The sequence below is a fragment of the Mercurialis annua genome, linkage group LG4 (genome assembly GCF_937616625.2).
Source record: "Mercurialis annua linkage group LG4, ddMerAnnu1.2, whole genome shotgun sequence".
NCBI classification, from domain to species: Eukaryota; Viridiplantae; Streptophyta; class Magnoliopsida; order Malpighiales; family Euphorbiaceae; genus Mercurialis; species Mercurialis annua.
In genome coordinates this window covers 29,462,202-29,477,313 of record NC_065573.1, presented here as the reverse complement: position 1 = coordinate 29,477,313, position 15,112 = coordinate 29,462,202, and the positions used below count along the sequence as shown (strand labels likewise).

At 32.0% G+C, this 15,112-nt stretch overlaps 3 protein-coding genes across 3 annotated transcripts; 1 reads left to right on the top strand and 2 right to left on the bottom strand.

Moving 5' to 3' along the window:
• Positions 1–1,943: 1,943 nt before the first annotated feature.
• On the top strand, positions 1,944–4,044 carry LOC126678789 (protein POLLENLESS 3-LIKE 2). Its single transcript, XM_050373693.2, has 3 exons — positions 1,944–2,345; positions 2,453–2,665; positions 2,757–4,044. The coding sequence occupies exons 1-3, from the start codon at positions 2,178–2,180 to the stop codon at positions 3,795–3,797; spliced, it is 1,422 nt and encodes a 473-aa protein (XP_050229650.1). The 5' UTR covers positions 1,944–2,177; the 3' UTR covers positions 3,798–4,044.
• LOC126678546 (L-ascorbate peroxidase 3) lies at positions 3,978–5,867 on the bottom strand (the record flags this gene model as incomplete). Its single annotated transcript, XM_050373441.2, has 9 exons — positions 3,978–4,264; positions 4,382–4,484; positions 4,559–4,638; positions 4,735–4,817; positions 4,956–5,004; positions 5,098–5,163; positions 5,253–5,302; positions 5,406–5,530; positions 5,650–5,867. Coding segments are annotated over 9 exons (957 nt in total), but the record flags the coding sequence as incomplete, so codon positions are not given.
• Positions 5,868–10,112: 4,245 nt separating this feature from the next.
• On the bottom strand, positions 10,113–14,207 carry LOC126676834 (zinc finger BED domain-containing protein RICESLEEPER 2-like). Its single transcript, XM_050371130.2, has 3 exons — positions 11,250–14,207; positions 10,971–11,144; positions 10,113–10,370 (listed from the first exon to the last, which is right to left on the bottom strand). The coding sequence occupies exons 1-2, from the start codon at positions 13,474–13,476 to the stop codon at positions 11,131–11,133; spliced, it is 2,241 nt and encodes a 746-aa protein (XP_050227087.1). The 5' UTR covers positions 13,477–14,207; the 3' UTR covers positions 10,113–10,370; positions 10,971–11,130.
• Between the last annotated feature and the right edge of the window lie 905 nt (positions 14,208–15,112).

Genomic DNA, 15,112 nt, shown 5'->3' with positions numbered 1-15,112 from the left:
TCAGATTATGATGGTTGAAATTAATTATACTAAAGTAGTAGGAAATTGTGATACTCTTTATAATTAGGGAAGATGACTTACAGCGACTTAATCACTTGATGATTTGAGAAATTCCATATCATCCTGTCTTAGATTTGCAGCCGACGTTGATGGTTTCATCCCTTAGGAAATGTGATTAGTATTATAAATAAATCTAATATAAGATACCGAATTGTATGATTCTTTTATTAATTAAGTTTTTATTTATTTTTTTAATTTTCTTGTTGGATACAACTGTCAGGACTCAAAAAATTAACGGAGCAGACAATTAAAATTATTTTAAAGAATATTTATGGGTAAAAATTGTTATGGAAACTTGTGTTAATATGTGTTTTGTGCTAATTCTAAGTACAATTATGGAACAAATAGGATTTTTATTATTTGATCCTGAAATTTATTATTTAGATTGGATTTTTATAGAACACGACCTGTATAAATTTTATTTTAAATTATGGAACAAACGTATATGCGTATGACTGTATGAGTATATAAAGACTCATATAATGTAAAAAACATAACTACTTGAAATCTAATTAATAAACAATCTCTATCTGGGTATCTTCTTCTTTTTTTACTCAAATTGCAAAACCTTATAATTAATATTTCATTTGATGATAAGAATTTGCTATATCGACTAACAATTATGATAACAGAATTTTACAAGTGGAGAATAGGATAAGACTCGCAAGGTATAAAAGTTGAGGGGCTAATTAGATATTTTGTTTAAAGGAATGGGTTCAGGCTGAGATGGGCCGAGTTTGCCTTACTGGAATTTGAATGAGCCCAAGCTTAGCCAAGCTCAATATTACGTTAACTTTTGTAAAATATAATATAATAAGATAATTAAAAGAATTATCGAAATATACATATAATTATATTATATAAAGGATCAACATTTCCATTAATTTTTAATTGGTTTAAAATGTTGGCGTTAAGTAAATTTATGTCTTGTGTTCAGTGAAAATCTCACATTATTTAAGAAAACTCAAAATGATAAGTCAGTATTGTCAAATACAATAACTTGAAGTTAAATTTTAAGGAATATCTAATTTTGTGAACCGATGAGAAAACACTTCCATAACAAACCATTACACGTCGTCATGTCGGCTAGTTGGTCAGTGAGACAATTTTTTTAATTTTAAATTAAAGTTCTAATTTAGTTTAGTTCATGAGCTCTCTATTTACATAAACTACTCATTTTATCTTTGATTTTTATAAAAGAAAATTATAAAAAAATGTTTATTTTATTATAATTTTTCTTTTTTATTATAAAAATATTATTTTTAAAAGTATTTAATTCTAAAAGTATTTATAATTTAAATTAAAGTTTTAATTTATTTATTTTATGACTTCTCAATCGACGGGGACACCTTAAATTTTTATTTTTAACTAATATATAAACAAACATTTTTAAAGTAGTCGATTTAAAAATTTATTTAAATTTAGGAGTTCCCAATTTATTAATTTTTTTAATTTTATAAACTATCTATTTCAATTTTTTAAAGAAAAACTTTATTTCTAAAAGTACATTCTCATGAGTTCTTATTTCTTAATGTTTATAATTTTTTTAGTGTACAATGAATAAGTAACACTTCGTGTTGGAATATAATTAGTTTCATACATTTTTTTAAAAAAATAAATATAATTTTTATTCTTTTAAAGAAGAAAGGGAATAGCTATAGAGAATACAAATTAATTATCATAACTCAAAATTTATTTCCTATCATCATTTTTGAACACATTCGCAATTTCCACTACAAGTAAATCCTAACATGTAAATGAGAAAATAAAATAGGAAATAAATCCAAATACACAAAACCCAAAGGGTAAAATTGAAAATACAAACTCCTAAAATATCCCAACAAATCGTCTAAATAATTCGCGAAAAGAATCCAGCACGCCCAACGGCTACAACAAAAAACGGTAACATCCCAACGGTCGAAAAAATTTCAAATTTAATTTCTTAACCCAAACCCACCTTCTTCATCTTCCTCTCTGCGCCCTTTTTCTCTCTTCAGTCCTCTCTGAGTCAGTTTGCCACTGAACTCTCTTTCACTGTACTCAAATACAACCAAATACCCAGGAAGAGAGAAACTATCTTTAATTATTATTTCATTAATTTGTTGTTAAAGACGACAATGTTGCAAGAAATGTGGAATGGTCCTCCTGGTTTTAGACCAACAAAATCTGCACCAACTTCACCCGCGAAGCCGCTTGGCGTGTCGAGAACTCGCTCTGAATCATTTCATGCTGTTCATAAAGTTCCCGTTGGTGATACTCCTTATGTCAGAGCCAAAAATGTTCAAGTAAGCTGCTGCTGAGTGATTATTTTGTTGGGTTAATGTCAGTTTAGTGATTTATTTTGTTTTTTAATTGATGTTCTTTGTTAATGGGTTTTGTTTTTGTTGGTTAGTTAGTTGATAAGGATCCGGAGAAGGCGATTCCATTGTTCTGGGCAGCAATAAATGCTGGAGATAGAGTTGATAGTGCTTTGAAAGATATGGCAATTGTCATGAAACAGCAGAATAGGGCTGAAGAAGCAATTGAAGCTATTAAATCGCTGCGGATTAGATGTTCGGATCAAGCACAAGAATCTCTTGATAACATTCTCTTGGATCTTTACAAGGTTAGTCTATATTAATTCAATTTTTATAATTGTATGGTCATTTGGTTATTCTTGGATTCATTTAGTAATATTGTATTGTTATTACTTGAAGAGATGTGGTAGATTGGATGATCAAATATCATTGTTGAAACATAAGCTGTTCTTGATTCAACAAGGGCTTGCTTTCAATGGTAAACGCACGAAAACTGCTCGGTCTCAAGGGAAGAAATTTCAGGTCTCTGTGGAGCAAGAAGCAACTCGTTTACTGGGGAACTTGGGATGGGCATTAATGCAGCAAAGCAATTATGTAGAAGCAGAAGATGCATACAGAAGAGCACTTTCTATAGCAGCAGATAATAACAAGATGTGCAATCTTGGTATATGTCTGATGAAGCAAGGCCGAATTTCGGAGGCCAAAGACACATTGCGAAGAGTGAAACCGGCAGTTTCTGATGGACCAAGAGGTGTAGATTCCCACCTCAAAGCATATGAAAGAGCACAACAAATGCTAAGGGATCTTGAATCCGAATTGATGAACAAAGGAGTAGACCAGATCGAACAAAGTAGACTCTTCGACGCGTTTCTTGGTTCGTCGTCGATCTGGCAGCCTCAGCCTTGCAAAGATCATAACATACTCTCAACAACGAATTCAAGCAAGTCGTTGTTGCCGGATGATTTCGCCGATGAGAACATGGATTCGAATATCATACCGTATCAGGCAGTTTCTTCTCAGAGTAAATCTATCAAACAGTTACAGTTTGCTCCTTTTGTGAACTATCTGAATGTGGATGCACCTCCATTCATTTCAACAAAGCTTGTAAAAGAGCCAAGTGGGAATCATCAGTTCAATGAGACACTTAAAAGAACAAGATCAGGCAATGCTGCTAGTTTGATTCGAAAGAACGAAATGGGGCTGCTGCTGCCCGAAAAACCCGAAACCAAGTCAAGAAGACTTTCTGATGAATCAAAGAACACATTATCTGAATTGTTGCCAAACAATAAAGATTTTGAAGATGCCATTCTTACAGCAGTTTTGGGTCCAACACATGAAGCAGGAACCGGGGCGAAACCTGTTCCGGTTTTTCAGAGCAAGATCGAAAAGAGGCTTAAGGTTTTTCAAGACATCACTCTGTCTCTCAGTCCAAGAGCTTAATTTAATTAGCTTAAGTTAACTAATTGAAAGTTCATTTTAAATTGACATAAATCCTAGGTTGGAGATGAACTTGTTCTCCTTGACCCAGTTGAAGTCGTAGTAGCATGCTAGATTTGTTTACACAAGCACATCATTTCAATTTATTTGTATTATGTAAGCCTCTTGAATAAGGCATCATCATCATCTAGTTATTGCTTCTTTTTACGCATTCGATTCAATAGATAACAATCATAACAAGTTTGAAATACACTGATATGAACACATTTGTCCCTTGTTTAATAAGTTCACTTGAAGCTTTTGTTAAATTCATACAAGTAACCAAGGACTACAACAGTTGCAGCTACAGCAACAGCAACAACACTCCGTGCAAAAGGTGTCGATGTTCGTTTGGAAGAAGGTGGAGTGAACCCCAGTTCGGATAGTTTCTTATGAGATTCTGCATAATCTGCAAAGAACGCCTCCTCATCCTGCCATAACAATAATAATATCAGAAGCATATTTCATATATAATACACATTTCCTCTAACAACCTGGTTTCGTTAGCTTTGCGTATATTTATTGAGCCAATCTTGTAAAACTTATACCTCTGCATATCGCTGGGTGTAGAGGCGGAACTTGGGATCTTCCACTAGAGCCTTGTCCGTTGGGAGTTTCAACAGTCCCTCTGAGTCTCCTTTTAAAAGCTCCCTGGTTTAGAATAGCGCATGAGTTCTAATACATTTTAATAACAAACATCTCATTACACACGAAATAGTTTTTACTTGAAGTAAGAGTTGTCAAATATCAAAGGTTCCTTTGTCCAAGCTCCCTCAAAACCTGATCGCTCCTTGTGCGCCCTTCCCTATCGCATCAAGCGAAACTCATATTAGTTTTGAGTTTGTTTGAATGTAAAATTAAGGATTTGAAGTTGGTTTGATCTCTGAGAAATAAGTTATACCAATGTATGACCACCGGAAAGTGCAACAATGTCCTTGTCTGATAATCCCATACGGTAAAACACATCCCTCAAATGAGATTCATCTTCAACCAAATCAGAATACACAATTTGTCATACAGCTATATTGCACAGAAACGGAAATGGTAGCGGAAATTACTGAAACAGAAAACGCTAAAACGGAAAATTAAATTTTATAAAATAAAGGTGAAAATTAAATTTACTTTTTCTGCCGTCAGGAAGACGCCCTTCTTCAGGAGATTGAGCTGAATCCTGATAAAAGAATGGAAGGAAGTTATTTCTATATATTAAATATTAATTAGGTGATTAACAATTAAGTTCGTATCTCTGAGAAAATTAATATACCTTTCTGCCTGGAACAAAATTAATAGTAGGACCTCCTGTGATCTCAACTGCAACTACCCCAGCAAGCTAAAAATTGAAAGCAGCAAAATAATTCTAAATTGAACAGCTCTATAAATGATTCAAATGAATGAAAGTAAATATAATCAATTACTTACCTGATATAGATCAGCATACGAAATTTTGGGATGTTTGGCTTTTATTTGCTCTAAAATATAGAAAATTATAGCAATTAGACAAAACTTATGTTAACTTGTGAACAAAGTAAACCTGCAGTTTTTCAGATATCATAACAACAACAGAAGGCTAACCGCATAAATCAATGGCGATTTTCAGACCATTATTAGCTTCATGATTATACTCTCTCTCATTTCTAATTGAGCCATTAGGCCCTCCTGTTTTCGTTTTCGCGTCGTAAGTTCCTGCATCATGCCACCTGCACACACCATAAAAACAATAACTTGAGTCGTGTTCCGAACTTATGTTGCACGGAAATGAAAATACATAAGTTGAGAAACATTTTTAGTTTATTAAAGAAATAAGTGTTGCATTTACGCTAAACGAAGCATGATAGGAGCGCAATTTTTGCTTGAAATAAGAGCGCGAAGGTCTCTACGAGCCTTCTCGGTCTCTTTCAAGTAGTCTGCATCCATTTCTTTCAACAAACAAACAAGAAAATAAACACAAGTGTATAGATTAGAAATGTGGCTTGTTTGATTTATACTAAGGAAATAAATTAATATAGTTTGCAAAATTTGATATTGAAGAATGGAATGTTATAGAATCAAAGCAAAAGGGTGTTATGATTTACGTGAATTGATTGAAATTATAAGAGAGAATAATTAAATATTGTTTTGTGCTTCCTTTTGTTTTCTTGTGTTGGGAGGGAAGGTAGACTTGCTAAAACATCTATGAATCAAATTGAAAATGTTTCATGAAGCTGCAATTATCTAGAGCGTGTGCATTAGGTGGGGTTAAATATTTTGAGGTTACCGAACTATAAAAGAATTATAAAATGGTTAACAAACTATAGCTTTTTTACAAAACAAATACTGAACTATAAAATATTATAAAATGGACGTTACTGAACTCTAGAAAGTTATAAAATAGTTACCGAACTATTATTTTTTTATAAAAGGGTTACCATCTTGATGACGTGGACAAAGAAAACATGTATAGTAAGGAAATTTTTTTGTAAAAATATAATAGTTTGGTAACTATTTTGTAACTTTTTATAGTTCGGTAACCGTTTTGTAAAAACGTTGTAGTTTGATAATTGTTTTGTAAAAAAGTCATAGTTCGGCGACCTCAAAATTTTTTAACCCGCATTACGTGCTTTTAATAAACCGATAATTTGGTACACGCTTCAGTAAACCAAAAAATTGATTTTTTTCATATTTTTGTCGGTTTAACAGAACTGACCAAATTACTGACCTATTTGGTTCGGTCTGATTTAAATATTTTCTTTTTTTATTTGGTTTCTTTATAGGTTTTTCATTCGGCCAGTTCTGTTTTGGAATTTTGGTCTAGTGGTTAATTCGATTTTGGAATTGTCGGTTCGGTTTTGAACCAATCCGGCCGAGTGCTCAACCTTAATATTAGCAATGGATATGTATAGTTTGCAACGGATAATATCTATAATCAGTTACTTAAAAAATAGGCTTAATCACTAAAAAAACCCTCACCTTTTAGCCCCTTTTCAAATGCACTTGACGTTGCAATTTTATCAGCTGCACCCTAATTCGCACCTTTGGTTTTTAATTCCACCCTCAAAATCAAATTGGACTCTTTTTCACTCGGAAAAAATTCATAAAAACCCTTATAAAGTACTCGTTTGAACTTTATTCCATACAAAAATTTAAAAATGGATGGCTTATTATAAATTTTTCCAAATGGAGAAAAGATCAATTTAGTATTTGAGGGTGGAATTGAAAACCAAAGGTGCGAATTATGATGAATCTGACAAAATTGTAACGTCATGGTGCATTTGAAAAGTGGCTAAAAAGTAAGGGTTTTTTTGGTGATTAAACCTAAAAAAGTACATTTATTGTAATTAGCGACACAAATATCTGTCCTTAATCAGCAATAGGATTAGTCACACAGTATTTTGTCTCTATTTTGTCCTAATTTAAACAGATTGGCGAAGGACTTGTCCGTCTCTAACGTCAAACTTCTTTCTTCCGTTATATTAGATGGATCTATGGTTCTAGCGATAGATAGAATCAATACCAGATAAAAATGGATTTGAAAATTGGTCCCCAATAATAAGAGACAACTTATCAGAGACGGATTTTCTGGTCACTAAAACGCAGTACTTTTTTTTGTAATGTTACAGTTTTGATTGAATAAATTGGTTTTGAATGGGGGTCGACTCCGACTTTCCATATGCAGTAGTTTCGCCTTGTTAAAACAGTGGATAATAATAATAATAAATATTGTATTAATTATCAATCCCAAGGCATAGATGAATTGATAACGCGCTCTTTTATCTCAAAAGTCTTTTATAGTGGGAATCCGTTCAGGACACCTCATGATTAGATAAAAAAATATTAATTTTCGGTAAGTATTCTGCTAACATTGTATTCATAGATAAGGTCTATTTTTGATTTTAATATGTAAAGTTAGGTACCAAGGAGAAGAGAATTGCTGATGAACACAAACTAAGTTCGAAAAATCTTTAATTTAGTTTGTCTGATAACCCTTTAAATATTTAAATCAGTTTAATAATATATATAATTATAAGTAAATGTTTAGATCTTAAAAGACATTATATATATTTTTTCAGCATGTAAACATAAATTTATTGGCTCATGTAGAGTATTTTTTATGAGTCCAATTTTTCATACATGAAAAACATATTTTAACCTTTCATATTTAAAGGATGTATTAAAATCTGTTTATACATGAACAGTATTTGAAATTTTTTATACATGAATGACATATTTAAACTTTTTCATATATAAAAAGCATAGCTAGACCATATGACAAATATAGAGAATATATTTAAATTTTTTATATAAAAAGACATTTTTAAATCGCGTGATAAATACTCCATAAAGCACATATTTAAATCACCTCAAATTCAATGAGCAACGTTAAATTCCACATAAGTAAAAATCGTGTTAGAAAACATGGCTTCTTTGAATTGTTTTTAGAATATTAAATTGTCGCAACACTTTCTAAACATGGAGAGCCAACTTGATTCATATACCAAACATGAAAGACATATTTAATTCTGTTTCTAATTAAAATGTGTCATAAACTAAATCATTGACATTTTAATAATTTTTATAAATATTAAAATTAAATCATCAAATTATAAGTATTTTATCTAATATAAATTTATTGCGAATTCATACTACCTTTGCTCCAAATCAATTGACAATTTTTATTTTTGGCATCACAAATTTTAAGTCATCTATGGTAAATAATTTAAAAATTAACACTCTTTTTTATCTTTATAAATTGCATAGTTATGCTCAAATAAATTGATTGCTCCATATTTCAATTTAAAATATTAGTCTTAAACAATTGTCCACTTTATTCTTTACACACAATTTTAATAAATTAATTTCATTTTTTATTATATCCTTGTTAAATAATACGGCTAATTTATTTATTTAGAATAATGGCAAATGATAGATTTTAAATAAGGATAAAAAAAAATTAAAAACTTATGAGTTATTAGAAATGGGCAAGTATTTGAAAGAAAAAATGGTCAATCGTTTTAGGACGGAGGGAGTACACCAATAAAAAAATTTCATTAATATACTATATATATATATATATATATATATATATATATATATATTAATTTATAAATAAATAAATAAAACTAAATAAAAACTAAAAAAATTAATTATAACCAATTTAAATTTATTTTTTCAGTTTTTGTGTTTGTCCAAGTGATTTACTATTTTAAAAAAAAAGCAGTAGGTTTATTTTTAAATATTGGAAACAATCATTTTGATAATATTCTACTAATTGAATAATTTTTATTTTTAAAATCCTATTTTCTTATAATATCACATGGATTATTATGAGTAATTAATGTAAATTGTGTTTATTTTTCATTTAATTTTAGTCTACTGTTCATATTATTTTTTTATCTATTTTTCATTCTATTTTTAATTATTTACTCCCTCTAGCTCTATCTCATATATATAAAAATATATTTTTATTTTAAGAAATAGTTATGCCAAAATAAACAATTTATATTTTTAGTTAAATTTTAGATATTATTTTTTAAATTTTTCGTAAAAATATCTTTATTTATTTTTATGGATATTAACAAGTAATATTTACAGTTTTAATAAATATGTTATTGTAGCCAGTTTTAATTTATTAATTAAAATAAATTTCAGAATTATATTAGAAATTTTATTTAAAAAAAACAGTATGTAACATTAAGATATCCAACTCAAAAACTGTCAAAAAAAATTACAGGAGTAATTCTTATGAATGTGAATAATGCTAGAAAATATTACTAGTATACAGAATTATTTGAACTGCTCCATCAATATTTCTATAAAAAAATCCATAAAGTAAAGAACAAAAATAAAGGAATTGAAAAATGATAATGAATTGGTGAGGAGTAGGGGTGAGCATCGGTCGGTTCGGTCCGGTTCGGTTCCAGAATCTTCAAAACCGGTCATACCGAAGTTAGTTAATTTAGACACCGGACCGTTTGTTTTTTCACCAGACACCGAAATTTTTTTTAACCGAAAATGTCGGTCGGTTCGGTTCGGTATCGGTTATTTAAAACGGTTTGGGCCATTTAAAAAGCCCATTTATTTTTTGGGCCACATTCAATAAAGCCTTAAAAAATACAAGGAATTATTCATTCATTTCAAAAAAATTCATTTACATTGAATAATGAAACATAATTAACAATAGTTCAAAATTGAATAATGAAAAATAACATCACAATTCACAAATTCATAAGTCTACTCTTAACTGAATTAGCAAAAGGTAAAAACTAAGCAGCTAAATATTACATTCATCCAATTAACTACTGAAGTAGCAAAAATAATAATGAACAGCTAAATATTACATTCATCCAAAAATAACTTAAGTAGCAAAAACTAATGAACTATATAGATTACATTCATCCAAAAATTAAATTATATGTGAAAGTTATCAAAAAATATAACTGAACTATGCAGTATATTATGCACACTGCCGGCCTATAGCATTCAAAAATAGCCATTTCCAGCACCCAAGCAGAACAGGAGCTCAGGAATGAAGAATCACAGAATTCAGAAGAAGAACATTTCCTGAATTGAGGCAATTAAAACTAATTGAAAAACTTGAAAAGAGTATATTTTATACTGAAAAAGAAGTATTTACACTTTAAAATCAGAGAAAAATGAAATGTTTTTTTAAAAACAGGGGCTCAGAATAAGGTTTTCACATCTTTATAAGGCGATGTAATCCACATGGTGGCTAAATTAAAGCCTCATCATGCAAATATGTCAAGGCCTTATATACTATCAGATTTTTGAAGTGGTGGAAGCTTCATCATAGCCCAAAACCAAACAGTAAAGCAATTTCAAAGCAATAAAAGATTCATAGGTTATAAGTTATAACCAAAATAGAAAGTTTAAGAAGCAATCTGAAAGCAATAAAAGAATCATAGGTTATAACTTATAACCAAAACAGAAAGCTTTGAACAATTTGAAAGTAAGAGAAGATTCATAGGTTATAAGTTATAACCAAATCAGAAAGCTTTGAAGCAATTTAAAAGTAATAGAAGATTCATAGGTTATAAGTTATAACCCAAACAGAAAGCTTATGAAGCAATTTGAGAGAAACTCTTTCAAATGGACAAGTTTAAAATAGTCAGTAAAGCAAAACAGTAAAGCAATTTTCAAAACCTTGTTAAGTGCTTCCACCACTTTTCTGTATAGGGACAGGGACAACCAAGGCAACAAGCAGCATCAGGCTTTAGGCAACAGGCAGCATTAGGCAACAACAACAAAATTGGCTTCCACACCAAGTTGCCACAAAAGCAAAAATGAGCCATCAACCAACTTCTTAGTTGGGCAACCCTGCATTAGGAACCAACAACACAAGAACATAAACTATTAGATAGTTCTAAATATAAAAGAAATTTCAAATCAAATAATAAATAAAAGTTAGTTTAAGGACATAACCTTGCTCAAAGGGTTCCAATTCTTCGAGGCACTCTTCAATCACCAAAGGGCAAGCTTCTGCTCTAAGCCAATCCTGAGTGCACACCAATGCTTCCACCAATCTTGGAGTTAAAGAACTCCTAAAGCAGTCTAGTACTCTTCCAGAAGTACTAAATGCTGATTCAGATGCAACAGTAGAGATAGGGACAGCAAGAATATCTCGAGCCATCCTCGAAAGGATTGGAAATCTCCCTGAGTTTAGCTTCCACCACTTCAAAATATTGAAATCATCATCATTCTCAACCGTAGCCTCACTCAGGTACAATTCCAGCTCAGATTTCCTACTACCAGAATCACTACCCTTGTTCTGCTCATCAAATTTGGCTTTCATCAGGGACATATGTCTTTTTGCAGGTGGTGGCAGGATTGGTGTTTGAGCAGAAACAGCCTCTGAAGACTGACTAAGACTAACATAAGCAGATGAACCACCATGTACATAAGCCTTTTCATACTCAGCAAACAGGATTGTCAGCTTATCATTCACAGTGTCAAATAACTTAAGACCTTGCTCAGGACCAAATAGAGCTTTCAAAGCAAACAACAAATGTTTCATTTTACTGGTAGGATCAAAAACATGTGCAAAAAAAATCAGATTATTCATCTTCTGGGGATCACCCCAATATTTGTTAAATTTCTCCCTCATTTTTCTGCTCATTAGAATAATCTGATGGTCCTCACTATTAAGCATTTCATCTAACATGATAGAAAGGTCAACAATCTCTTGAAAATGCATGTTAGATGTGACATACAAAGACCCAGATATTCTCAAAGTTGTGACATAGAAATATGACAAGCAAGTAGCAAACTTCTTCACATTTTCCCAATCAACAAAAGTAGGAATGCATTCAGCCATATCAGACCTAAAACTCTCATCAGATTCTTCATAACTCTCAAAAACAGATTGAAACAAGCAAGCAGTGTCAAGCATAAGATAAGTGGAGTTCCACCTAGTTGCAACATCAAGACACAAGGACTTTTTGGTGCCAATTTTATCATCAGCAGCAGCAAGGTCTTTAAATTTCTTAAGTCTAGATGGACTGTTCCTAATGTAACGTATACAATCTCTAACTTTTTTAACAGAATCATGCATTTCTTTCAGACCATCAGACACAACCAAATTGATCACATGTGCTATACACCTCATATGCAAATATTCACATTTACAAACATCAGTGCCCCAAGAAATCATTTTTTTCTTAAATGCAGCAATAGCAGTGTTATTATTACCAGCATTATCCATAGTTACTGTGAAAACATTCTTAAGACCCCAACCAAGCAAGCAATTTTCAAGTGTTTTACTTATGTAGTCCCCTTTATGCCCACAAACAGGTACAAGATTAATGATTCTTTTATGAAGAATCCAATCATTATCTATCCAATGGCAGGTAACACACATATAATTAACACGTTGAATACTAGTCCATGTGTCTGTTGTGATACTAACTCTTTGACTCCCATTTTTCAAAATATTTTTCAACTTCAACCTTTCATCAAGAAACATTTGGTAGCAGTCCCTATTAACAGTCCATCTAGAAGGAATGTGAAACCTTGGGCATGCAACACTCATAAATCTCTTAAACCCCATACCTTCTACATGCTTAAAAGGCAACTCATCTACAATGAGCATATAAGACAATGCTTTCCTAATGTCATCTTGATTAAATTTCCAAACCCCCAAATTTCCCTTCCCCTCAGTTTCATCATGACTAGCAGAAACAGGTTGTAGAGTTAACAAGGTCTGTCTGGTATCTTTACTATGAGGGTTCTTAAGACATGCAAGAATGTGGGCTCTAAGTGTGGAAGTCCCATTCACTTTAGTGTCAGAATTATATATTTTTGCACAATACAAGCATTTAGCCATAAGTAATTTGCCATATTCATCAACTATGCGCTCAAAATGCTCCCAAACTTTAGATCTAACAGGAATTTGCTTACGTTTTTTATCAACTGGTTTACCTCCAGTAGCAGCAGGATTAGCATCTTCTTGTTGCTGCTGAGAAGGCTCAGATGAGCCCTCAGCAGCAGCAACAGGTTGCTCCTGCTGAGTTGAAGGGGGTAACTCAGGAGATGAGCCATCAACCCCCTCAACATCAACAAGAGCAACTTGCTGTTGGTCAAGGTTTGACATCTGTGTGAGCAAAGAACCACATTCAATCAATACAGAGGCATCAAGCAACCACTTATTCATTTAGATAAATAGCAAACCACTTTTTCATTTTAAGTTTTAAACATTTCATTCTTGAAAAATCACTTTTATTTAGGCACAGAAGACAACAATTGACCAAAATATAACATTGAACCAATACAGAGGCATGAGGCATCACTTAATAGCTTCCAAACCACTTTCATTTTGTATGTTTTAAACATGACAGGCTAAGATCATACAAAGTACAAACCAACAAACACACAGAAAATCATAGAATACAAACCATTAAACCAATCCACCATACAATTATAACTACTAATTAAATACATTAGAAGGAATGCACATACCCAGCAGCAGATGCAATCCAAGCAATAGGTAAGCAAATTAGGTATTAGATCAAGTGATTCAAGTCACTGAGTCTCAGATTTGAGGCCACGAATCCAACAGTGAAGGGCTTCCACCACAAAAGATTCACTCATTCACTTAGTGAGTGAATCTTTTCATTTTTTGCAGACAGCCAGACATGCCATGAAGACAAAGCAAAAGACAAAATTCATTAGATTAAATCAAGACAAAGAAATAAGTAACTAGTAACTAGTTCACAAATAAAAACCCTAAAATATAATTACCTGTTCTTATAAAATCAAAGCCAAATCCGAAGGAGTTTCCAGAAATCCCCAGTTCAGAACATGGAGGAAAGAAATAAATCATATCAGTTACAGAGATAATCACAAAATCAGAACAAACAACCATATAAGAACAAGAACAAACTGAAAAATAGAGATGTATTACCTGATAATTGCATGAATCCCACGTTTTGCACATGAAAAGGAAAAAAAATAATCAAATAGGGCAGAAATCAAAACCTAAAACATAAATATTGAAACTAAACCTCTATGACAGAGGATAATCGATCATATACTCACATAATCTTTAACAAACTCAGTGAGATACTGAGACTTTCAGAGATTAGTTTAATCTCGTTTAGGATCGAATCGAAGATTCAAACTTTTCATTTTCTTCGATTAAAAGCACAGAACAGTTGATGAATACACAAATTATGGCTAAACGAAGACTGTATCAGGGTGAGAAACTGATAGAATCAGTGAGAAACTGAGAGAATCAGAGAGAAAATATGATTTAGGGTTAGGGTTTTCAGAGGAAAGTTCGAGAGAGAGAGGCTGCGAGTGAATCTGAAAAGAGAGGGTAAATGATTTTAGGGTTAGGGAAAATTATAAGGTGGTTTATATATGCAGGGGTAGGCGGTGTCGTTTTAGGGCAGATTAGGGAGAAATTAAAACGACGTAGTTTTGGCTTCTCGGTTTAATCGGTTTTTCGGTCGGTTCGGTTATACAAACCCTCAAACCAAATTATAAACCAAACTCCATACTTCCCTTATTTTCAAACCAAACCAGTCCCGAATCACCAAACAACCGAGCACCAAAGTCAATTTCGGTTCGGTCCGGTCCGGTTTCTCGGTTTGGTTCGGTTTATGCTCACCTCTAGTGAGGAGCAGCAAAATAAAACGGGAATATGGAGATTTGGAAGTTGATGACCGTGCACATCAACTTGGCAGAATCTAACCTACCTGCTTACACTACCCAACATTTGCCTTAAAATGGTGTGCTGCATCTGCGTCTGTATCAACATCACCACTATCATATTTAATTTAACTTTA